This window comes from Apteryx mantelli, chromosome 2 (genome assembly GCF_036417845.1).
Source record: "Apteryx mantelli isolate bAptMan1 chromosome 2, bAptMan1.hap1, whole genome shotgun sequence".
In the NCBI taxonomy this organism is placed as follows: domain Eukaryota; kingdom Metazoa; phylum Chordata; class Aves; order Apterygiformes; family Apterygidae; genus Apteryx; species Apteryx mantelli.
This window is the reverse complement of record NC_089979.1, coordinates 24,808,070-24,835,382: the sequence shown is the minus strand read 5'-3', so window position 1 is coordinate 24,835,382 and position 27,313 is coordinate 24,808,070. Positions and strand designations below refer to the sequence as shown.

Sequence of the window (27,313 nt, the reverse complement as noted above, 5' to 3'; positions counted from 1 at the left end):
ATTCTTACCCTGTTTTTACTTGTTGAACTTGTATGGCTCTGAAAAACTGCCAGTAAATGTAAGTAATTTAAAAAGCAATATATTAAATATTTTAGCGCAGGATAGCTTTCATTTTTCCTAAATGACCACTGAACTTGGGACAGCAACAAATACAAGTTATGCAACTTTTATCCAAAGAGCTACCAGATCTTATTTACAGTACATTGCTATTTCTGAGAACCAGTTCAATTCGACATTCTGAACAGCTATTCTGGAAATTTCAAAATCAGAAAAGTGAGAGTTAACAGACCAGAAGACGAAGCCATTTGTCTTACGAAGCATAATATAGGGAGGCAGACTATCGTCTTCTCCACATGTCCCTCTATCCAATACCTATCTGTGGTCTAAGCAACAGAGCCTTTTCTCTTCTACTTGGAATATTTCTTTCTTCTCTTATGAAGATACTCCACTTGTTTCAATTCTTCTGCTGGAGTCCGAGCAGAATAAAACAAAATTCTCCAAAAGGTAGGGGAAAACAAACCCAAACAACAAAATCAAGAACTGATATACATAATAAATGAAACTGGGTACTCCTTTGAATTTTACAGTACTGAAAACAACTTGCAGGAAGAACAGGTCTGTGTCAGTTCTGCCATTAAATATAATGCAAAGGTTGAATGACTCATAATTCATACACCAGATGTAACACTTAAACATCCCAGGTTTTCCCTGCCATTTCAGCAATAAATCTGGTCCAAGAATCAGCCTTATCAACAGCTTTTTTCTTTCTTTTGGTCTTGATTTCTAAGATCTAATAGATGTAATTTGTGACATTAAAACATAACCAAGTAGTCATAAAATGAAAAATGTACAAAAGTATATCACAATGGAATTCTCAGAATTAGGCCACATGATTTATTCAGTAGTGTTTATGTTCCCAAATTACAATTATGTCTATCCATGTAAGACTACAAAAGTTACCATTAGAATTGTCTGTGCTTATAAAATACCAACATTTTCTTTTACTGTTATATATTCATTAACACCAGTCTGCGACAAGTTACATATAATCATAGGCACTTCAAAGGCTTTAAAAGACGTTTACAACTTAAATGCATTTTTAAAGAACAAAAATTTAAACCCCTACTTGTACCTTCAAATTGCAAATAATTAACAAATACAGTGGCCATAGAAATCTGCAGCAACTTCTCAAAATACTGTTAGAGTCTTTGGGTTTGCTTAGGTTTGTCAGTAGCTTACTTCAAATCTTCCTTACAGAAGATTTGTTTAGTAAGAATACGACTATACAGTTTGTAGTAATAATCCAATTTTACACATTAATTTGCTGTTACAAATCTCACTGAAGCTACAGGTACGCTGAGGAACAATGCAAAGTGTAAAATTGATATTCTGACACTTAAATTCATACAAAGTGGAGGTTAAAGTTTACATAGCTGAAAAATTACATTTACACTAAAAGTTACTGTTATCTGAATTATCTGAAGACAAATTGCACCATGACAACTACAAAAGGCATTTTTTTTTGGAAACAGATAAATTAATGAAATAAAAACTAACTTGTAAGATCAATTTGAGACATGCTGACAAAAATTAAACAACTTTCATTGAACCATAGGATAAAACAATCATTTTCATTATTTTATATTTATGCATAAAGTTTTAAAAATGATTCAGTGAACATCAATGGTTTTATAAAATAATGCTTTGCCACTGTTATTCACAGAACACTGCAAATGTTAAGTCTTAATTTTACATTTTTAAAGGAATACATGAAAAGTTTTAAATACAATGGGATTTTTATCATAAAGGTGCCATAATGGCTCTTGAATGAAAAAACAAAAAAATCTTCATTATTCTATGCAAAAGCTTTATTTAAAAAAGTTCAGTGATCTCATAAATAGAGACACTAAATAGGAATTTTATGCATAAAACTCCTTAGTAGGTGCCTTTTGATAGGCAGCACTAGATGGTTTACGTTCACCAAGATCGTAGCTGCCTTCATCCTTCTTTCTCATGCGATATACCAGCAGCAGGATAAGGAAGATTGCAAAAAGAAAACCGATAACTCCACCAGCAATAACAGCTGTAATGAAAGAAACAGAGATTCACAATATGCCAGAAGAACAGGTTCAGCACCATGTTTCTTCAACTCACACAATGAGTTTACCATTATTTCCGAATTACAGAAAATGGCACCCATTGAGCAACTGTCTCGATTATTAGTACCCTGAAGTATGTTCTCAGAATGTCTGTTTGTTTTTCTGAAGGAAAACATTTAAAAGGACATTCCACCTAAGAGTTAGCAGTCCAGCAACCCACAGTTCTAAGAAAATAACAGGAACAGTTCAAAAACCTCAATTAATAGAGCTAACAATATTGCCAGAGCATGAAGTAGTCTTCATTTATAATAAAACCTAACTTCCTTTCAAACTGCTTTTTCAACAGTTAAGATGTAACCTTCTCAGCCTTAAGAGGACTATTTTGTTACACTAGCTAAAAAATGGATTATCCCATTTCTCCATCAGTTTTTACTCTGTGACTGTAGGCTAAAATGAATTTCCTAATGATGAGTAATAGGAGAGAACATTTCATGTAACTCTAGAAATAGAAGCAATACATTCATCACGTACTTGCTAGTAGAAAGTAACAACTCCAACTAAACTTCAAAAGCAAACCTGCATGCTTTCACTGATGTGGCTATTAATGCTATTTTTATCTCAACATTTCCATGCTCAGAGAAAGATCAGGTCCAAAACTGTGTGGCCTTTATTCCCTTTCTTGGTTCCCAACACCCCCTCCTGGGACAAAAGGGGAAAGTATGCCTATAAACACAGTTCTTAGGCCAAAAAAAATAAAAATAAATAAATAACATTTAGAAAAACCCACTGGAAAACAGAAAGAAAAAAAAAGCTACTGGCACACTCACTCAAGCCCAAGTGCTCTCTGTGAAACTGGTGGCCAGCCTGTGCCTGGGTTATGTATGGAAATGCATCCTCCGTATCCTGATGACAGTGATCTCCCTGCCGCTCCATCCCCTTGTCTCCCTCTCTGTCCATCGCTTCCTTTCCTCCCTCCCTCCCTGCAGTCGGCTCCTCCCAGGCAGTGCCCCTCTGTGCTCTTGGGAGTGGGAAACACATTTCTGCACCACAGGTATCAATCCAAATTGCAACTCCCTTTCTGAGCTGTGGAAGGTCCAGATACTCAGTAGGCAGTATTCAGCTTCCAGGTGTCAAAACAATTAGCTACCGACTTAGCTATTAAATAACTCCAAAAGATGCCCATCTCATTCTCCTCAAATAAACCACTGGCTACTCCACAGAAATGTTTGATGCTTTAAGAACCTACCAGCAAAACATAAATATTGACATTTGCATTATTTGATATGGATCACCACTCTATTTTCTGTCATTTCTGGTAAAAGGGACCTTGGCAAAGTACGCCTTACCTGCCAGAACTTCTGTTCTCTGAAAAAGGTTTTCTGAATGCTTCTCAGTGAACACATCAGTGTCATCTCCTGGCTCATCACTATTTTTCTTGGCATCTGTCTCAGACCTTTCCTCTTTATCAATTTCTTCAGGTGACTGTGGTATGAAAAGGAAAACAAGCATGTTTTATAGACCAAAAGCACCGCAAGTCTGCACAGTCACCACTAGCCATGGGCAGCCAGAAAGCTATGGCTCTACACGCATACTCCACCATATCAATGAACACAGCAAATGGGATGTTTTTTGACAGCAGAAAGCTGTACTAAACATTGTAAATGGATCCAGTGGTCATCATGATGTCAGAATGAAAATTTTCACCTTTGAGTTTTGTCTTTTAGGTTCTTTCCCCTGCCTTTTTTCTGTGTATATAAAACTGTGCTGGATTAAGTCCCAAGTCAATGCTCTGGGTAAGCAGAGTGACTGACTGTAAAGCTCCATGTGCATTTTGAACAACCATCAGCTCAGTGGACAAACCTTTAGGAAGGCATCACTTGGGAAACAACTTTTCTTCCCTAACTTTGAGTATCAACAACATTAGAGAATAATCTAATCTACACTATTTTAAGTATCTACTTTACAATCAATAAAAAGACATGACATGTCATTGTAAAGGGGATTAGGCCATCTACAATGCAAGTATGTAAACTTAAGTGAGATGACTCCCACTCTGAAATGCTACAATTCTCCTGCATCTTTCCTGTTCAAGTTAGTGCTAACAGACCCAATAAAAAATCCCATAGTTTTACCATAAACACAGTTGGAGGACACAACTGGCAGAGATATGAGGATTGGCAGAGATAATGCAGAGGTTAACAAAAAGTACAGTTTAATGTTAAAAAAAAAACAAAAACAGCAACCCCCCCCCCCAAACCACACTTTACGTGGGGAAAGAACACTATCTAACAGCTTAAAACCCCCCAAAGTATATTTAGCAAATAGCTGTTAAATGCTGCTAGTGTTTATAAGTATAATGGCCTTTAAATGAAATAACAATGCTGAAATTAACACATCAGAAACATTACGCTCAGAACACCCACGAGGGTAACTTAGAAATTGGTGGTAGAAGAAAATTCTGAAATATTACATGGAACCTGGGAAGTATTCAAAATACAGTTAAACCAAATAAAGTTTTCCTTTGAGAGGGAAAGTTTCACATAGAATTTTAGATTACCTCTTTGAGAGCTGTTAAAAAAAAAAAAAAGGTACATCGCTACAAGTTGAGGCAAAGGCAGCAGAAGTTGCTAATATAAACTGAAGAACAGCAAGAATAAATGTTTTCTTGTTTATGTATCTCTTTTTGTGCACGTGAAATCCAGATGTCACTATCCAGACTTTCTACTGGGAATGAAAGTGTCTGAGCAGCTCTGCATTCATTTAACTGGCTGTAATAACATTAAGTGAGGGCTTTTTTTTATAGATGTAAATCAAATACAGTTAACATCAAATCAACAACAGGGCACTGTAGAACCATTTTAAACGGTGTTGCTGCTTTACCCCCGCACCTTTGTTTGTGCTGGCATCTTAGTTTGCATTTTCATTGTGGTCGTCTCAGCTTTCGATGCATCACTAATTGTTGGTATCTTTGGAAGCGTTCTGGATGTTGTTATCACTGCACTTTCCTCCTCTTCTTCAGCACCTGAAGACAAAAAGGTTGACATGTCATTGAAGTTCAAAATTCTTCTGCAGCTATTATATTTTTTATTATAATATTGTTGTAGGAGTGCTTGCACAGCCCTTCTTTGGCAAATGGCCTAGATAACCACACCTATTAAGATGAAAATAGGAGTGCAAACTGTGTGCCCCAAACTGTCAGGAGGATTTGCTCTAACTGATCATATTGAAGAGGAAGATGACCATCAGCTGGTTTAAGCAGCAGCCAGGAAATTACAAAGATGCTTCTGAAATGAAAAATGAATCCGACTAAAAGAAGTATAAAAGAAATATGAAAATCTGCAATGAGGAGAGAGACTCTGGAAAGGAAACAGCAGCAGTCGGGGCTGGCATAACCCAGTCGGAAGGGGCCCCACAGCATCAGGGCTCTGCCTTGGCCCAGCAGTGCAGTGCCTGCAGGGTGCCACGGGCCACCACATCCAGCTCGCCCACGGACAGCATGGGCACACCGAGAGGACCCGTGCTCCCATGCGCAGGGACACCCCAGGGGCTCACTCACCAGTGTCCAGGGTGGCGTGGGATGGCACAGAGTGGGGCACCCGCATCTCCCATGGGAGGGGTGTGCAGGCAGGGGGTCCCACACACTCAGACAAGGGGTGCCTGTAACCCTCATGGCCTGCAAGGGGGATGTGCGTGTGCACATTAGTCCATGCACACACTCATGTTGAACTTGCTGGGATTAGCTACAGAAGCGAGTTTAGAAATGTGTAGTTCTATATTACCATTTTTTAAGTGGCTAGTATTGTGCTTTTTTGCTGTACTCCTGAGATTGATCCTGAACAACGTAGTTCAATGATTACCTCTTAATTACATATCATTAATAAAACCAATAAACCGCTGCAGTCCTGATTTGGTTTAAACTATGTGAACTGAACAGTTTTTCCCTTCAATACACTGCTTCAACAACAGTAACAACAAAAACTCTTCTGCCTGTTTATAGCAAACCTATTTTGCCTCTGAACATAAAAAGACAAGTAGTTGCTATCTACTACTCCTACAGAAAGATTGCTATTACTTTATGCTTTGGTCACTAGGAATTCACATCTTTTTTTTAAATTGCACATAATTCAAAAGCCTTTTTCTTTTGAAATAAAGGGTAAGGGGACAAAAAATTCCCTAAAGATGACCTTTAATTTAATTTCCTCCATGCTCAAAGCCCTCCTCAAGCATTAAGGCTCCTTTAGAATAAGATAATGGACATGACTAATAAATATCCTTTAGTGATATAAGAGGGAACGAGAGGCAGACAATAGACAAAATTATTGCAAGGGCTGAAAGAGGAAAAGATCTATTGGACCATTCCTCAGGAATCTCAATATCTGTTCTGTTCATTGCAGACACTGGTTACCCAAATAACTATTGGGTAATATGTCTAGCAAATACTCATGTAAGTAATTCCTAACAAATAAAAATATAGCCTCTTACAACAGAGTAGTGTGACTCAGTCATTCCAAATTGACTTTTATCTTATTTTCACATGAAAATAAAACAGGCTGAAAACCCAAATGTAATAACAAAATCTGGAACTCATGATTAAGAATTATACATGTTTGGCTTTGAAAGAAGGGGTGTTAACAAGAAAATAACTAAGACAACTCCTGCACTGTAGAAAAGCTCATTTGGAAGAATTAAGAAGGTAGTATATTAAAGCTACTAATACTGAATAATAGTAGAAGAGCCTTAAAAAATACTGAAATTACATGCAACCTTACATAATAAAGACCTCACACAACATGAATCAGACATCTTCTGAAATACTACTCAAAGATCGAAAAACAACATCCTGCTTCAAAACATAGATGGGGAAAGGCATCCAGTAGGAAAATTTTCCTGGCTATGCCTCAGTATTTTTCTTTGAGAAGCATGGGCCCAGTGCATAGCTCAGCCTACTTTACCTTCCAAAGTTCCTCCAAGTTACATCAGACTTTCACAGTCAAGGAAATTAAAACTGATAATCAGATCAGACCTGATAAAATACTCTTTGAGAGGAGAGAACTTTTTTTTTCCTTTCTACAGAATGATAAAATCCATTTAATCACAACCGATCCCTCAAATCCTTAAACGCCACCTCCAGTTTTGCCAATAGTTGTGTCTGCCACGTAAACCATTTTTTGTACTCAAAAAAAGGAAAATTACTTAAGAAAAAGCCATATTTTTCTGTGTTTTATGCTAAAGTACACAGGCAAGTTACAATGGGACCTTCATAGCAATGTATCTGCATAGGTGAGGATCTGGTTCCTCTTCTAAAAATAGGGATCCAAAATAAGACAGGTCTATTTTCTTCCCTATATAATATGAGATGCTATAAATTCTTCATCTTTCACATGGTACTGCTGCACAAACAAGTCTGGACTCTGGTCCCTGCTGCAGGGACTTTTTATACATTTTGCATCACAGATTCATTGACCAGGACCAGAGCTGGGACCAGAATTTGGGACTCTCAGCATCCTAGTAGCTGCCTACATTCAGTCTCCCCTGTGCTTGTTCCTCTTCCTCCTTCCATAAATCTTGCACTCCTGGGAAATGCAGCCTGTACAGAGGAGACAAGACATAGCCTCATCCCAGCCTGTTGCTTGGAACATTCTTCCAGACAGTGAGAGTTATAGGTCTGAACCTCCGGCTAAGGAGGATACAGATCTCAAGTCTCAACATTTGGGTGACTAATCTAACCCCTGGACTAGTCACTGGACTTCCAGCAAAGGTACCAAACTCTTCCATACGGCTTCAGAGGAGGTCTGACAACCCAAAGAACACTGAGGCACCTATCATTTAGATGTGCCTAAGGTATCTGCTCAGACACATCCCTACAGCTACTGCTTCTAATTAGCTTTATCTAGATAGGTTTCTGCTTGGCATGAAGTAGGTCTAATAGGAGAAAGCCATTTCCCTTCCTAAAGGGATGGGAATCTTCTCAGAATTGTCCATAAATAGGACTGAGGGATCAGAAAAAGCTCTCTAGCTCTCCCTATAACATAGCAATAGAATTTTACACAGTATCATGTTCTCTACAAGGTAAAAACAAAACCAAAAAACCCTGTGTCCAAAGTATGAGAGGAAAGATAAAAATTCTGCAGAGTGGTATGGACATAGCTTCTAACTAGGTTGTTAGGAGGAATACTAGGAAATGGTCAGAGTTCATTCCATCCTTTTGAAAATGCTGTTACATTTTTAGAAGGCTTCTGGAACCGGCCAGCTTGGCTGATGTTGCTGGGTATTAACTGCCTCCATCCTCTCTAAAAATAGATACTTCCCTCTTAGGGAGAACACCACAAGAACCCTGCAGCAAGTAGGTTCATATCCATCTTTGAGGTAAAGAGTTGAGAGTGCTCAACCATCACACATCTGTTTTCTATCTGCCACAGTTTCTTTAGGATGACCAGATACTATCTTCATGGTGGTCAAAATTACTCTAGATTGTGCTGCACTGTTGGAAATACCTAATACATCCCTCAGTGATGCGTCCTATTATCAGCTACCCCTTGGATAACAGGAACTCAAATCCTTCGTCAAACTCTTGCTGCTTGAGGAAACTTGTCAGCAAATCAAGACTGTGTGCCAGTTTAAATAACTGTACACTAACTACAAAGACAATTTAAGAAATTTTACACTACCAACTATGGTGGTAGTTAGCACTCTTACTTGCAAGGCAGCTAGTGAATAACTCTTCTTGCCAAACAAATCCAATCATTTCACCCTATCTTTTGTGTTTGGCATCACGTTTGCTTGCTATTGCATATCTCACTCTGGGAGAACTGCCACCACAAGAAAGCTTGTCATAAGGTGGGCACACAGTTACTCAGCATTTCTTTCATACCTTCCATCTCTAATCATCAATGTGACATGTACCAGAATGTGCTAGATATTTTCAGCTGGCTTACCTCACCCTCATTCCCACCAAAATCTTCCAACCCAACCCTTAGTCAGCGTAGTGTTAGTCAACCAGGGATAACACTGTGAACATACTACTAGTGTCCTATCAGAGAACTGAAGCTGAAAGGAATGGGGACTGTGCAAGGATGTTGTCTCTCTTGATATTCTCACTTGAGGAGAAAAAAAATCCTTGAAGAAATAAATAAAAGGATGAGCCCTAACTCTACTTAAGTATAGGATTCCGTCCAACACAATAAAAACAATTAAAACAGGATCATGATAGGTTTTTATGTTAAAGAAGCTGGAGAACTAGGCAGTCATATCATGAAGCATGGTTGGGGCTGGCATAGCAGGTGGACAGAAGAAGCCCTTGCTCCAAGCCAATCCGAAAGGCACACATGACTGAGGCTTTGGGAAGCAGAGAAATTAATATTTGCTCTGCTGCCTGCATTAAGTGAGGGAAAGTTAATGAGGAGAGCTGGTGTCCCCTGTGCAGGGCCTGGCAGCGCACACTCCTACCACGCCAGAAGCCCCAAGGTCCACTGCCTGCGGCTGCCCCCAGACCAGCGTTCAGCACCGTGGAGAGCACTGGGGCCAGGCCCCAGGGCCAGCCACCACCAGGGACCAGTGGCTCCCCCGCAGGGCCCAGGTGTCCCCCCCCAGTTCTGCACCGCACCACCCCTGGGAGCCAAAACACCCTTTCTGCTTTAGGACATGACTTTGGTTTCTGGTTAGGCCAGGAGACTTGCTTTTGCATTTCTTGGAGTTCTTCCCCTGTCATCATAACTTTCCTCAGATTTCTAAGTTTCCAATTACAACATCAGTCTAGACCTACTTTGTCCTAAGGTAACCAAGATAGTTCTGAACTTAGGCTCCAACTGACTGAGAAATAGTTGTTTTGGGGAACAGAAGAAGGGGAAGGAAAATCTTCACGGGATTCTGATATTTATTGCATAGACTTGTCTACCAGGAATAATTTAATATAAGATCCAAAAATTGGATACATTTCCAAGACACTTGTACATAAATCTAGTAGAGATGGTGCCTTTGCTGAACATAAGAGTAGTCATGCTGCTCAGCGGTTACTTCCCAAGTATCTGCAAGACCAGGGTTCCATTAAGATCTTTTATGACGGGGGAAAAAAAGTTAGTTATAAAAGCATTTCAAGTTGCCTATAGATAGGAAAACTTATGCTAACTCTTTTATTGTGCTATATACAAACTTCTACACTAAAAATAGTAACGACATGGAGACTGAGGAGTCTCTGCAGGGATAAAGGCTGTTAGACAGAAAAAAATGGACTAATAAATTCACTACAGCCTTTCTGCTGTCAATACAGGACAGTCAGGAAGCAGTCTTGACTTCTTCAAAAACTGTTGACCAAAGGATTCTGACTGAACACTTGGGCAAGTGAGCATCAGTAGATGAATGTACATGAAGGATAAAGAGACTATGAAAGAAAAGAGCACCTTTTTTGATCTTGAAAAAAGTCCTTGGCCAATTTTTAGCTTGAAATGTGTCATGCTTACAGTGACATTTGTCCCCGTTAATGCTGCTTGCAAACCTGCAAGGGCATTAATGGTGATCCTGAAAATCTGTGTTTATCTCCATAGGTCTGGTGGCAGCTAACAACTTCCACACCAGGGAAGGGAGTCTGCATGTTGTCATCTTGGATCTGTTCGCTTGGAGTGGAATTACATAGCAAGAAAACCACTCTTGAGTGAGAAGTCTCTTCCAGCTAGGAATATTGCATCCCTGAGCATCAAGCAGAGAGACAGACATTCAACACGATATGAGGGGAAAAAATAGCACTAGTACATGTGCAGGACATCTTCTGGATCATAAAATGAGAGAGCAGTAAATATATCTCGTCCCATCCTCACAGACAAATTCTGTGATGATGAGTATGGGGGAAGGGGATGACAATTTTCTTCCCTCTAGAAATTTGTCCTCAGGAGAATAAAACTGGGTTCACAGATTGCTCAGAAGATTATTTGAAGCTGGACTTCTTCCATTGTTCAAAAGGATTAGATTTTGGTACTGTCACAGGAGCCTCTCTCTAGAGTGGCATACAGGGAGCCTCAGTCTACAACAAGAATCCTCATAAGAAAGGAACAGAGGTTGCCAGAGGTAACACGAGGATGCCAGAGCACACAATTTCCTTAGTGCATGTTAGACACTCAAACTTCCATCTATGGCTCATGGCTGACCACAGGGAAAGAGAGAAGAGGAAGCCAAGATGTTACTGTTGGTCAGGTCTAAAGGCACTTTTTTGTCCTTCTGGTTCCACTTTTACAACTAAGATGGGTTAAGAAAGACTGATGCCAGTTCTTGTATAATGCTTTCCACTTAAAAGAATGGCTGCATTTTGAATCATCTGTATTAGAAAAAGTCAATTTCTGAAGAGAGAGGAAAAAAGAAAAGAGATCATTTTCCATACCTCTCTTTATTGTCAGCCTGTCTCCTTTCCTGAAGTTTACAAAGTCACCAGCCTCTGAAGACATGACAGAATGGGATGCTGACTAAAAGGGCAATTTTCTCAGAGATCAGAATTTTCCTTGGACAGTGCTGGGAACTGGACCAAATTACTGAATTGTTAAATTAAATTTTTTCATGTGAAATTTCCCTCAGAGAAGTCTAGGGGTCCAGCAAAGGGGTCCAGTCAAGCCACTGATAACACTGACATGTCAAATTCACACTCAGAGGATTCCAAAATGCAAGATATCACTCAGGTGCCAGTGCCCAGTGGGCCTGAATCTGCCCAGCAGCAGAATCAGACATCTGCAGAATTAATTTTAACATACCTTTGAATCTTTGCAAAAAGGAAAAGCCAAAATCCATACAAGAAATCTCAGTCATGGCTTACAAGAGTAACAAAGCTAAGGCCCTGCAAGAAGGACTTATACTTAAAAATTCACAAGTAGCTATAAACATCAAAAGACAGATTACAAAAAGTGCAATAACAAACAAATAAATAGTACACTTGGAAGATAAATGGGATTTCCACAACCACTCAGCAAATACTAACAGCAATAAGGAAATTTCTCTTTCAAAACTACAATAAAATCCCATACTTAACTTCTAATGATTGTAGTCTCCCAGCTACTCTAGAAGACATTTCGCAAAGAGGCTGTCAGAGAAATGACTGATGAGGTTTCACTGACAGATTTTTGAAAAATTATGAGCTAGCTACAAGCCTCTAATGAATGTTTAAATTTGAGAACTCAGTATGTTATGTTTATGAATTTCTTTATCCACGATACTGATGTAATTAACTCAGAGAAAACTCTCATGTTGTGGCAATATCTAGAATTCTAAATTTAAAAGAATAACAACAGCAGAGAAATCGACACTGACTATATTTATCTGAACCTGAATGCATATAAGAGAGAAGAAGATTGCTGCTGCAATGTTTTCATAAAGACTGCTAAATTAGGATTATGCTATGGGAGAAGTAAGCCTTCTATAATCCTTACTTCTAAACTCCAGGGAGAGCTGCACAGAAACAAGGAGGGGCAGCAGAAAGAAAATAACTGGGGGGAGGAGGGAAAGAGTGAAATGACGCAACTAAGGAGTAACAGAAAAGAGCAGAAAGCTAATATTTAAAAGCCAGCCCGCAGAGGTGCTTAGCAGTCTGTAAATGCAGAGCCAAGTACTCCAGATTCTCACCAAAAGAATCACCTCCAACTCATAAGGGAAAACCGCAGAGCTTTTACCCAAATTTTTAAATTACTTCTTACACTTTTTAAAATCAAATTGTGACATGTTGTCTCACCTGAACCTGACCCAGAAGAATAATCATCATCATCAATTGGATAGACGCCTGATGCTTCTTCAACAGAGCTGTTGTCAAGGTATAAATCTTTATCAGAGGTCAAATCTGCTCTCTGGAAAACAGATGAGAGTGAATGGTTAAAAAGATAACGGTTCTCCAGTCTAGCAGTCTCTTAATCTTCACTCCTATTTCAAAAGTTAATGTTGGCACACTGAACAGTTTATAGTTTCAGTTTATGCAACACATTTGTCTAAGGTGTTAAAGAATTTCATAAAAATTATAGCTTTAAGAAAAAAACCCAATCTGCACAATGAAAACTCAGGAACCACCCAATATGTAGGAAGCAATGCCCTTTCAAATCACACTTCATCTCATTAAATGCATGAATGAATAAATAGGATTTGCAATATACTTTGAAGAGCTTTTGTGACAAGAAAGAAGCAAATCCCAAGACTGAAACCCTTCTGTCAATATATCAAACATACAAAACTAAGGACTGCCATCTGAAGTCAGTCATTTGATCTCAAATGAGAAGCAACAGGAGTACATATCAAAAACCATCTTTGACGTACACCAGGCCAAACCTCAGTAAACTCTTTGTTAGTTACAATGAACAACTGGGACTATAGATTACAAATATTTAAAAGACAATGTTGTTGATTAAAGATTATGGCATTTCCAGCTGGATCAGAAAGCATGACTCTAAAATTATGCTCAGACAAGATGCTACAATTCTTAAGTTAATGTACCTCTCAAAAATTAGCTATAGCTTCAATAAGCTAAGAAGTTTGATTCTTCTGACCTGCACCACCTTTTTTAATGTCCAGAAGTATTCCCTCACTGAAGAGAGTTTCTGCTAAAATGAGCTGATAATAGAACAAAGTATCGGTAATTATTTTAGGCTGACTAAACACTTCAGGCTTTGAAAGACTAGAAACTATCTTTCTCCATAGCAACTTGCGCTTTCTCTACAGAGTATAAGCAACCTTATGGCAGCCATGTATCTTTGATTCTTTCGTAATAGAAGGAGTAGGGGCAGGTACTTTCGTTTACCAGCATTTCTGTGAAAGCCTGTTTGCCATGACTTGTTAAAAAAATGGAAAAGTGTGCCAATTGTAAATGGAGTTTTAAGTCAAAGAGCAGTACTATGCCAAAATGTGTCTACCGAATTCAATATAATCTCCAGAATCTCCTGCTCCATTCTGAGTCCCAAGGTTTCCCATCTGTGGTTTCTTTTTACTACAAGACATTGATTGGCCATTTTGTTCTACAGAACATTTGCTATTGCTTTCCTAAAGGGGCACCAAACTGTGGAGGGGGTAACACTTCTATGCAAAGACCCAAACCTGACTTTCTAAGGTAATTTTTTTTCCCCCAGAGGTCCTAAAAAATTGAGGACATTTGCATTTGTGACTTTTTTTTTTCAAGTAGACTTTTGATAACTGATTACTCTTCCAGCCTCCTAGAGTTCCTGTTGGCTGTCTCTATAGCAGAAAAGCATTCTTCAGTTTGATTTAAAATATAAAAATCTTCTTCTCAAGGAAAGCAGATAGGTCATCCTGATTAACAAATATATTTTAGAATAAGAGACTTTCGCACTGGAGATACCTAACACTTTTCTGAACAGCTCTGAAGTAAAGCAGCATTATCCTACTTTTCTTCTAAAGAGGAAAAAAAACCCAACATAATACTTGATCAAAGTCTGCTCTTGGTACTGCAACTTTTACCTGTGGGATATGTTGAAAAGAACTGCTGTTTTTAGTGGGGGGAACTGTTTGTTTTTGGCTTTGTTTTTGTTTTTTTTAAGACAGGTTAACAAAAATCTTGCTTTCAGCTGCTGCTTCTGGTTCACACGGTCTGTCTGAAACTGGCAATAGTCCAAAGCAGAAATTCAAGATGATGTCTGGCCACGACCAAATGACTTAATTCCTTTGCAAGATGTCTCCAAAGGAAGCACTGAAGTGCCTTGGTAGGTGCATAGTTGGTATTGTAATTAAGACTCGGCAGAGACTGTTTCCTTGTAGGAAAACAACTCCCTTTCACAAGACAAATATCCTGCTATTGATCACATTGCAACAATGGAACAGGCAGCTTCACCCTGTTTTAATTTCAGCTGCAATCATGATACAAAATAGCCCACTCCTCAATATCAGGAAGGAAAAAAATGAAACACATTTAAAAGGAAATGCAGGTGGCTGTCAGTGAGTATAGACAAGGCATACAATATTCAAAAGGTATCAGAGGTAGTAAATATTACCAAAAGCAAACTGGCAAAAATGCTTAAGATCTACCTGTAGAATTTACATAACAACAGAAATTGCCAGTAGAATTTGACATGTTCATAGAATGGCGACAGCTGAGAAACAGTCCAAGTTTGCAAACAAGTGTTAGAGGATGAAAATTAGTTTGTATGAGAATAGAAGCATCACAAATCTGTGGCCAGAATTTCTAGCGTTGAAGAAAAATATGAATTTACCAATCAATTTATTCCCTAGGCCATTTCTTAGTTCTATCTATATCAGAAGCAAACTTACTAGGAATCAAAAAAAAAAAAAAACCCACAACAACAACAAAAACACCCAAATCCTCCTCCCCCTCACCGAAAAAAACCAAAACAATGTTTTGTTGCTTTTTCCAAACTCACAGAATCAGAGACGACTGTGGTGATTCCTGCCAGTTCTTCCAAAGTTTCAATTTCTATAAGACAGCCGAGCAGCTACCCAGTCCAAACCAAGCTTCAAGTGCCCAGTCAGCCAGGCTCCCCACCATTCACATTTACTCCTTTCTTTCAATGAATTATGGCTTACTGGCTGCCAAAAGCTTTCATTTCTAGCTATGCTGAAATGTTCTCAAGATTTAAACCAGCTGAAAACAGAGGAAACAAAAATGGAGGAAAAATCTGGGTAGTTTTCAGCAGCAAATTTAGCTTTTGTTGCATTTTATTCTGGGGATGCAAAGGATACAATGTAAAACACATTATTTAGTATCTAGTATTGTGGATGGCACAACTACATCAGAATGAGAAAACTATTCCCTACAGAAAGAGTCTTATAAATCTAATATAATGTTTACTATATGGGGAACTATATGGTTCAGTGAACCCCAAATACATTCAGATTAGACATCCAGCTCCATCTGATGAACAAGTCCTGCAGCTTCTCTGGACAGAGAGCCTCTTCCTTCAGCCACTGTTTCCAGTACAAACAATTCTTATCTAGCAGAGCTTGGGCAAAACATGAGCCCACTCTCAAACTGGAGACACAAAGAAGCATGCCTTGACTCAAAAACCCACACACATTTGCACAGACAAGTGCATTGCACTGTTCCCAGATGGACTCTCTGGGAAAGCTGGCTAGTAGAATTGGGAAAGGAGCACCCACAATATACCCACAGCTCCTATCTCCTTTCCTAGTTGCTCAGAAGCATTTAGCTGTCTCAGTCCACTTGAAATAATAATTAAGTTTAAAAAAAAAATCCAACAGTTAACAAAAAGTGCACAGCCATTAAAAATAATTCTGTGAAGATTAAGCTTAGAAAAATCAGAGCCAGTTAATGAAAATAAAAGAATATTTCATGGTACTTAAGTGAGTATCAAGCACTGAGGCTTTTCTTTGCAATTTTATGCCACACAAGAATGCATTTGATTTAATGTTTGCTCTAGCAATGTTTTCTAGCTTGTCAGTTGGAAATCCATGGGGGCCCATGGACAACTTCCAAGGTATCCACAAAAGGTAAGTAGGAAAAACAAGTCTACTGCCAGCAAGCTTGTATAAAGGTCTACACTACCATTTTAAAATGTTTAGGAAGGAAAAAGAAGTTTGCAAACTCCAGCTCCGTAAGTCTTTTTTTTAGTTATTATGAAGGCCAAGTATCTAAGGGACTATTTCCCTTGGTTAACAATCGAACTGATGGTCCTCATGTCACTTTTATGTAACAGCATTATTTTCAGATCTGTTAAAACGGCAGGAACACCAGGCAAGGATGTCTCTGTTATCAGTCCTTTAATCTGGCCCTGAAGCCACAAAAACTGCTTATTACCTCTTGACAGAGACTGCATTCTCGTCCATCATTGTTACCCCACTTAGGTTTTTATTCCAAGAATATAATGCTGCAAAATCCTGTGACCTAAATACTTCACATACTACACACCAATGATCACTGATTCCTGTCTGGATATTGACTACACTGGCATAAGTCTAAATCTCATGGATGTACTGTAGATTAGCACCCATTAAGTACTAGCTAAAAGATATTCCCATACATGCTGAATTTGGAAATCTCCAAGCTTTTATTTTATTCAAGCTTACATTTTTAATGATTTGTAATTTAATAAAGTCTGATCATCCAGGACATATTTAATAAACTCTCAGTTTGACACAAAATGAGAGAAGGAAAAAAGAAACCCAAACCCTTTTTGTGATTCATCATTTCATGAAAGGCATAAATCATTGATCAAAATTAGGATGGCAAAAAATTGAAAACAAGATCTTCAGACAATAGGAGGTCTGGGAAAGGATGGAGCACTTCATAAAAAATAATAATTAAAAAATGTGTCCTGTAACAGCCATTCTGTTGTTACAGTCAGTCTTCCCATAATCTTTAATATCTTTCTCCTAAATCATCCACAGATATTTATGCCATTTGGGTAACCAAGAAGGCTGATGTGAGAAGAAGTGGAGAAGAAAGAGCAGGAAGTAATATGTACCATGCATGTAATGGCTGTTTGAAACTCAAATGGAATAGCGATGAGTAACCGACATATGGAAGGAAACATTTTATTACTTACAGATGCACTCAAATTTTGGTTCTCTGCCTTTTTTGGTATATCTACGGGACATAGAATTTGAGGTTTGCAGCAGAGTTATTAATGGTACATTGCTGCTCTTTTTTCCCAGCTGGAACTCTTTTATATGTAACTCGTTTAGAACGCACAGAACCAGAGACTAATATTTTTAAAGTGATGTTATATCACAAATCTCTAAGCCAGAAGGCTCTAAAAATTTGCAAGCATTACAGCTGTTGATTAGTCAGAGATCTTATACATAAGAAAGAGAAAGGAAAACAGATTTTCTTCTTCTATTAACAGATACTGCTGTTCTATTAGTGCTTGTAAAAAAGCATGTTTGGCAGGTGATTTTGAGTTCATAAAAGTGATGTTTTGTTCACATAAACTACATTTTGGGAAAGTTAGTCCTTGAATATATTCATCTAAAGCCCAAGGGGCATTGAAGAGATTCCCAGAGAAGACTGGAGAAAAGGCAGCTGTGTGAGCAAGAAACTGTATTTCTTTCGAGGCCTGCAGAAGGGATGATGATCTGCCACCAAATTAGAGCTAGGCCTAGCAGCCCTCAGTCACAGCACTGTAGATCCTCAAGCCAAGAAATGTCCTGCTAATACTGTTCACAATTTCATTGCCTTCCCTCATCCCACCAGGAAAGCTATTTCACTGGTGAGACTGTCTCCTTAGGAGTTCACTAACCTTGTCCACCTTCAAAGGACTGAGTCTCTTGATTTTATACAAACAAAATCCCGAAGTGCAGAGCCTGAAAATCAGATTTACATCACAAAGCATTAGGTTTTGTCCAGGTAAATACGCTGCCCAGAGAGGGCACTCCATCTGAAGTTTCCCATAATGTTAATTGTTCCCTGGGATGAGCTTCTGCTGGCCCTGACAGAGCTTTTCAATCTGCTTCAGTTTGTGGATCCCTAAACTGTTTGCATGTACCCTGAGACAAACATGTAATTTGGAAGGAGGATTGCATGTTATGAGGTATTACTCTTCAAGGCAGGTTTTCCACTAGATTTTGATAGATGCCTTTCTTGCCTTTCATTGATAGGTACTATAACCAGGAACAGAAGAAAAGGGAAGGAAACAGGCAGTCCCTACTACTTCTCTCAAGTTTGTGGTGGCCACTTCTAAGTGCTCACAGGCTAAACTCTGCCTGACAAAACCCCCCTCTGCAGTGGGCCGACCGCAATGGTGCCTTTAGCAGAAGTGGTGGCAGAAGGCACAGTGGAAGGCTCTTGTGGGATTTTTTGAAATAGATGTTAATAATTGGCAATGTAATTTAACTGCATCACTCCAAGGACTCCTCTGTTTTTTATCTTGGAGAAGTACTACTGTGTGCACAATTGTGATGTTAGTGGAGTGGATAACAGCCACAGGAAAGCTGCTCTATGTCATAGTCTGGATAATTGTAATCACAGCAAAAATATTCTTCCCATGACAACAGGCACAAGAGTGAATTTTGCTAGTCTTACAGCAATAGTTTCATACAGAAGCTAACATCTGCATTGCTCGTTTCCCCTGAATCATTTCTGACATGGTTACTATTCCCTAGTTTTACCTCATAACTGCATAAAACCCTTTAAGCATTCTCCAAGGCTTACTGACCTTCAGTGCCAGTCCTACTAGTTATCCGTATACACAATGTGAAAAACAGTCTTGTGATGGGAACTGCCTGTACTGAACTTATTACAACCACTGCTTCCCCTGTCATTGTTTTTGGCCAATTAAATGCCAAATTTTGATTTCAGTGACCAACCCTGAAGAGTTCATTTCAAAAGGTATCTCTAAAATCTTAGAGGATATTTGCTGCCCTTCTTCAGGTAGGAGTGAAACAATAAGTCAGCTTTGTACAAGCATGTATACTAAAATAGTAACTCTGGTATTTGCCTGCGGCAATGTACGCACTGCCCTGGTGCTGACAGCAGCGTGGCAGGCTGAAACCCTGTCTGGTGGAGTGCAGTGTTACTATAACATCTGGAGTACATGCCAGAAAGATTATTCACGTTCCTTGTATCTCATGTAGAAGAACTTCCTGATGTTGCACAAAACTATAGCTTTAGGCCTCGAATCTCTCATGACAGATAAAGAAAGGATTTGACTGTTTGTGGCTGCTGAGGAAAAGCGTAGAGCTCAAAACAAACACAAGTACTGAAAACTGCTTCTACCACAGCTAGCATACAACAATACAGGAGTCTACTGAAAGAGCTGATTTATAGAGATTGTCTAATGTCGAAGCCAAGAGTCAAAAATATGCTTGGTTTTAAGATGCACACAGTCTGTTATGCCAGGCTAATTACCAAAACAGAGGCATATTTAACAGCAACAGAATTAATAAAAACACTCTCACTGGTGTCAGACATTTCAGCAGCCTCATAGCTCACACTAAAGAAAATATACCACACGCTCAGTGCTTACAGGGAAATATTGAAAGTCAAAGAATACCCCAGGGTAAGGAGACAAGAACAAGCCACCACAAAGTGAGCTACTGTTCACTTATGGGTATACACCAGAGTAATTACTGTGCTGTAGTTGATAGATTTAAGTTCACACTCTAACAAAGTCACAAAAACTTGTGTGTCTGCTTCCTAACAGTCATCTGTGCCTTTAGAAATAGTCCCCAATGTGTAATTACATGCTGTATGGTACATTATGTGATAGTAGAACTTAAAACAGTAACAGGAGAACTTCTTCAAGCTTACTTGAAAATGTTGTTCTTCCCATTATAAAAGTTCATGGATCTGTATAGTGGGCCTTTGGCCTGCTTTCTGGTTTGGAGCCAAAACTTGTCCTGCCTTGAGGAGAAAGATAAAATAAAAAATCCTCTAAAGTTCTGACCTGTTTGAGATAAATTTCAATGGAAAAAGCTACTGTCTTTCCACTTCATTTCAGAGTTTGATCTCCAGTTGTGCATCATTTTGTTGTCTATTAAGATAATCTCTCACCCAAAAACTATGTTGCCTAGGGAGGCACAGAGGTTGCTGCATGAAGATGCAAGGCAGAGAAAAGTAAGCACTGCAGCAAGAGCAGGCAATTTTTCTATTCTTACACACAAATACCAACAAATTTGATTTGTGACAAAGGACAGATCAAAGAACTTGCTCCATTCTCTCCAGCTGCCACAGATATTTAGGAGATGAATAATAAGAGAGCCTCATCAGTTAACAAATGTGCATCCTAGTCCATCCAACTAGGTTCCAGCCCACGTGACGTGGTATTAAAGAGCCACTAGCTGAGTGAGACTGTAGGCAGGTCTGCCCAAAATGATGCCTTCATCTCCTATCCGCAGGAGATACCTCCATCTTCACAGACACATGCAGTTATGCAGAGTTTTCTGGAACAGCAAACCCCAACTCAGTGCACACAAACTACCAGCATTACAGCCTATGAAAACACAGCATTTTATTTTCTTACCACAGCAGTGAGAGTCTCCTGCTGTTCTACAGCAACTTATCCCAAAAGCCCATGCTCTGGAAGTGACCAAAACCAGTTGGTCCTTCCCAAGACCTGCAGGTGGGGAGCTGCAGGGGAGACATAGGTCTGATCACCTTCCCCAGGCTACCAGTTAAAACCAGTGACCCTCCTCATCCAATAACTGCATAAATCTACTCCGACCCAAAAAGGTTGCTTAGGAAGGATACAGGCATAAGGCAAATCTGATATTTAAACTCAAATGAACAGGGCTGCTGTGCTGTTTACATGAAGCGCCTGATTGCACATTCTTGCACGTTCCCTGACTCTGCACTGACAGGCCTTTCTCTTTGTACTTGTATCCTAGAATTGAGTACTACAGTCTAGTTGCCTCCTTCACCTTGAATATTTCAAGGCTGCTTAACAGTCAAGGTACACGGCAATTCTAGTTTTCCACATAAAAGCAAATGTTTAATATTAAAGTTTCTCTGGGAATCCCAAAATTAAAACATTCAAAGCCCTTGCAGCTTTCACGCCAAGGCATCAATCAGGGCAAAGAACAGCTTATTCTTCAACTCTGCCTTTGACGTAGGTGCGGTAGAACAGGGAAACTACTTTAGACGGGCTACAGCTGAATCAGCTTCCAAAGCCCTACTCTAGACTGAAATATTAAAGGGCAATGTGCAGGCAAACCAGCACCAGAAGCCAACCAGCCAGACAGCAATATTCATCACAGATTGATTTACCTCAATTAGCATAGCAATTTTCTGCACATTTTTCAAAAAGCACCAATCAGTTTCACCATAAATAGGATCAAAAATGCCACGCAAATTGTAATCACAGCTCAAAAATGCTAATCAGTTTCTTAAGGACGCATCAGTCCATGTGCAGACAGGTTAAATTTAAAGCATGGCCATGATCAAGAAGCTAAATGTGTTCATTTTAAAATGCTGAATGAAGAGGTTAGCATGTCTTTAATTGCCAACCATGAGCCTGACACTAACAAGAAATGCAGGTAACTTTTGCTCTGCAGGTCATAACTACACACACCTGCCTCAGTCAATGCTTTTAAATCTAACATGCACCAGCTTTTCCATGCACACCTCCCCTCTCCTTTTATGCTTTACTGATCCTGTTTTCTAATCAATCAGAAGAACTAACACATATTTTCCTCCCTCCTCTTGAGAACAGCAATGAATGATTAAAGCTGCCAGGGTAACCTCTTTGGCATGCATGCCAATAACTCCCCACCTAATAGCCTTTCCTCTGCCTCACTGCCCTGGCCCACTGGTGATTACTAAAATCCCTTGAAGTGGTCAAATTTCAGGGCAGCCCCCATGGAAACCTATTTGGAACTGTTCAAGCTCATACCAAAGAATGATGTTTTTAATACAGATTGTTCTTTTTAAAGCCTTACAAAAGCAGCTGTAATCAATCGTAGTGGGAGCACTGCAAACCTCCACCAGTTTCAAAAGCCCATATTGATTTCTTTCCAGTCCATGACTTCAACAAAATAACCCCATGTGACGAACCCAGAATCAACTAACATGAAATCATTTAAATTAAGATATTTTTGCAATTAGTAATAACAATTTGCAATAAATTATCTCAATCAATTACATTTCTTTAGCATAAGTAGGAAAATTACATATGAAACAAATATATTGAAGTAACATTGAACACCAATTAAGTATAACTATTCTCTGTTAAGGTTTTGTATGGCAACCTAAGTTTGTCAAAGGTGGAGGGGAATCAGGCTTCCAGTTTAAGACTGAGCATTTCCAATACTTGAATGCAGCACAGTAAGAAAGAAAATCTGTTCTTCAGTACACATATTCTTTGAACAACAAGGTCCACAAATTTTTTAGTGGACACTTCTGTCTGCCACCTGCAGTCAGCAGACCCTGGTAACCTCCCCCTAAAGCTCCTAGCAGGTGAAAAACATCCACTGGAATATCTGAATTCTGTCTGATCTTTCTTAAATTGTGTTACTGTAGTAATATGCTGAGGGAACCCCCCTCCCTCTAACACACACAACATACTTCAGAAGTTGGTCATAATCTGCTCTAAATAAAGAGAAATCCTAGGTCCTTGAGAACAGACATGCATGTTGGTGATAATACATTCATATCCCAGGTTCCCTAGATTCTTACTCAAGGAAAGTAAAGCTTGTGTAAGCTTTAAGAATGCTTAAATGAAGCATCTTTGTGCTAGGACTCACAGTTTTATTAGAATAGGATACACATGCCGTGTCTTCAACAGGCGACTCACTTCTCTCCCTTTAAGCAAATAGCTTAAAAAGCAAACAAACAAACAAACAACAAAAAACATGCAAATTACCATTTTTATACTACTTCTGGGTACTGACACACTTCTGCTCAAAAATGAAACTAAAGACTTAAAACATTAATTCAGCGGGGGTTCAATGCGAACTTTGCATTAACCAGCAGAACACGCAGTACAGGCTGATTTTCTCCTAGAGTCTGTGAGAATGATCATGACCTCATTCGGTCAGGTAACTACTTTGAACTTTTCTGGCGGTGGCTGAAAGCACAGAGCTAGGTGATCCAGGTGATCAGTTTGTTCTGTGGCAGAAAAAGTACTGGGAGGTCCAAAACTGGCTTAAGTTAGGCCAAAAGCCACAATCTCTGCAAAAAGATAAATGGTATCACTGTTACTCTTTCCAGTGGTACTGTCTTCCCAGAGAGACACAGCAAGCATAGGAAGCATGGAGAGACTAGGTATATCTTTGTGAGATACCACTTCAAATTCCCAAACAGTAAGAAAACAAAGATAATTTTCCTGCTGTTACTAGGTGCCAAGGAGTCTAACACTCACTCGTCCTGCCGGTCTGTGAGATTAAGTTGTTGGATTCTGCACTCTGATCCCATTTTACCTAACTGAATTTCTGCTACAAAGGCTTGGTGTTCATATTCCCTTTGATGCACACAAAGATAAGAAATGAGTTTACTTCAGATGGGATAAAACATCACTCTAATAACATCAATAAAAGCAGCCGAGTGAAATCAGAGATATGGTAGCTCATACAGGCCACACGGCTTCGGGTGCAGTTTTTTGTCTGGTATGTTGCCCTTCAGGCATGACTCCTCTTCTACAAAGAGAGAGAAGGAAACAGTTCGTCACTGATGCAAGCCTGCTTGACTCCTCCTCAACCGAAGATGACAGACAGCAAGGTTATCGTGTCCGGCCTGGGCTGTGAGAGGACACGACGTCCTGGAGCACCAGCCAGGCTCCCAGCCAGTTGGGGCTGGCTAAGAAAGGGGCTTCTTGCATCTCACTCCCTGTCCTCAACCTCCTTGGCCACCGTGTTGCCTGAGGCTTGCAGGGCAGCAGCAGACTGGGAAAGGGAACCAACAGCAAGTTTCTTCCAAAGTCAAACACAGCTCTGAGTTATATCTGGAAATTAGGCAGATGTACCAAGCAGAATTGCTAATAGAGAAGTTGAACTATATTGATAAGAGTTTTTCCAGCTCAGAGGCTGACCCCTTATCAACCACAGAACAAGAGAAAATCAGGCAACACCTCAGAGGAGTTACTCTGGCAGGAGCTTATGTACCTACTTTAAGACACTTCCAGACACGGTAACAATTAACATGCATTCATATTCCTAGGAAGGATGATCTATCCCATGTCTGCTCTTAAAAATATAGATATATCTAAAGCATCAAACCGAGACAGCATAGTGTAAGGTACACCAAAATAAAAGTTATTCCATGAGCGGTGGAACAGCTCACACCTAATTTCCTACCAAGCAACACCAGCTCCACTATGCCTAATTTCCCCTATGCTATTCCCTCCCTATGAACTTGCAGATGGAGGTGTCAGAACGTGACCAAGAAATTCTGAAGATGAATATATAGGAATTTCTCAAAGTAAAAGTTTTGACTGGAATTACATAGAGGGACCACCCTTCAAACAGTTTGCCACAAATTTTTGTTTTAAAGCATGGTCCAGAAAGCTGGTGCTTTAACTCAAGGATTAGTGAACTAATAGCAAAATTCTTTCCAGTTACTGTGACTGGCTACCATTAAGGAACACTTGCTCAGATAAGCTTATTCATATTGATTATCTTCACCTGATGTTTTAAAAATAATGCTACTTAAAACTAGAACAAAAAGAATCACATTCACTCATTGAAATAATAAAGGCAGGGATAAATTATGCTGCATTTGATAAATTGATTTTCCTTTATTTAAAGTAAAGCAAGCCAGGTAAGTTGTTTGACAGCTTTTTTGACAGTCATAGATCTGTCTGAAGAGTAAAACACAATAAATATTTTTAATTGTATCAAATATCTGTTAACAAAGACTAAAAACAATTCTCTAGCATTCATATTTTAAATCAGAGTTCTGCTGAAGTGAAGAAAGATTTCAGTAGTTCTACAGCCAAACTCTGAATCCTCATAAAAGTGTCTCAGCACCACCAACACAAAGTTAGTAGCATTCTACAATCCACACTACCTGATCAATGGTCTAATGCTTTTAAAAATCCATATGCCTACAAAACCTCCTGAAGCTGTTACACACGGAGGATTTCACAGCATTATTGACCCGGGCAGCCTCTTTATCCTCAGTAAGTTATTTTAAGCAACTTTCTGCTAGCAAGGAAATCTCTTTGTTAGACTTTGTCCATATTATTGCTAAAGCATTGCTTACAATGCAGCACAAAATGGGGAGGTATTAAGCAGAAACCAGAAAAAGGTCTGTCAAGTTTCATTTTCTTTCTTCTTTTTTCCTCATATGCTTCTAGTATCCTGCAGATCACTGTGCTGCTCTTAGGAATCTGGCTAACCACCCAAGCAGCCGCCTGCTCAGGGCCCAATTTTCTATGTATAGACAACATGAATGCACAATAGAAGAAACAGACCAAATCCACATATTTTCTTGGCCATACTATTTAATCTGCAGACTTTCTTTTATCTTTTGGACTGTTTTTAAATTTATATATTGTAGAGAAGCAGAAGCAATAGCTAGTAAATGCATTTACCCACTCAGTAAGAAAATATGTCACCTGGCCTGGGAGGCGAGGAAGGGAAGAGGAAGAGGAAAGGTAAATTTCTTGTACTTCAAACTCAAAAAATAAACACTACGCTTTATTCTTAAATCTCTTATCGGATAAAGGTCTCCCATTTGAGGAATATATTTCTGTGGAAAAGCAAACCCCAACCTGACACACATCAGCACGTGTCAAAAAGCAATCTCATGACCTTCTGCAGGCTTGTGCCTAGAGGTATCACCTCTAGGTGATACCAAGTGCTAGCACAGTATTCTTCCTTGAGTTGTAACCTATAAACAGGCACAATCAAGCAGGCCAGGCTCCTAGTCTATGCTTATCTAGTCTAGGCATGCCTTAAGAGCTTCTCTCTCTCTCCTCCCATCCCAGATTAGCCAGGCATATCCATGCTTCTTCCACCTTCCTACTTGTCAAAAATATTTACATGGTGTTTCTACTTGGGGAAGCAATTCTGGGCTCTAGATCACGATCACAGTGTGATCAAATGAATATTCTTCCCATGTGTCTGCCCACCAACCCCCTGCTGGAGGTTACACCCCACAGCCGAGACCGCCGAGCAGGACGTATGTCCACTGTGCCATGGCTGCAGCTTGCACGTGGCTGTACCAATGTAAACAGAAACCAACGGCACTTCACAGCATGGGATAATCATGCAAATTGTGATGGCTAAGGAGCACTTCTTGCTCTGTGACACCAATGTCCTCCAGCAAACATAGGAGTGGGGAAATGCCTGCAAAAAGAATAGCTGTAGTTGCCATGGCTTATTCTGCCTATTAGTCAGAGTGCTATCTACAAAAACCCACCCTTTTACTTAGAAGTTTCAGATGTTGAAAGCTCATGTGGCCAGTGACCCATACTACTTCTTGTCATCAGAACTGCATAAGACCTAGCTTGTTTTTATCAAAGGGCATATTTAAAAATGTACTCAGTTGACAGTCTAGCCTACGCAGGCACAGAGCGCTTTAGATTTGCTACCAACTTCTGTACCAGACTTGATAACTAGACTCTCAGCTGCAGGCCAGGACATACAGAGGAAGCTGCGCAGGGTGAAGGGTAACAGAAAAATTTAAAGTGAGTTAAATTTTGTCCACAAAATCCCTGCTAGTGATTTCTTTCAGGATTTTAGATCAAGTTCCATATTTCCTCATTAAATTTGTATCTTGCTGAGTGAAGGGAAGGAACAAATGTCTTCTAATTTGGTAAAGCTTGATAAAGTACCAGAAGAGCACCTTTTTGGCAATGTTTTAAGGAAAAACTGATTCAGCACTGGCATCTTTCTGC

General features: G+C 39.4%; 1 protein-coding gene across 1 annotated transcript in view; it reads right to left on the bottom strand.

Annotated features, from left to right (window-relative positions):
- Nucleotides 1-871: 871 nt before the first annotated feature.
- SDC2 (syndecan 2) overlaps nt 872-27,313 on the bottom strand; it is a 65,084-nt gene continuing 38,642 nt past the window's right edge. Inside the window, exons 2-5 of the mRNA XM_067290337.1 lie at nt 12,802-12,913; nt 4,988-5,121; nt 3,446-3,581; nt 872-2,083 (exon numbers count right to left, since the gene is read on the bottom strand). Of these exons, the coding sequence (XP_067146438.1) occupies nt 1,920-2,083; nt 3,446-3,581; nt 4,988-5,121; nt 12,802-12,913 (546 nt within the window). The 3' untranslated portion in view covers nt 872-1,919. The remainder of the gene's footprint in view (nt 2,084-3,445; nt 3,582-4,987; nt 5,122-12,801; nt 12,914-27,313) is intronic.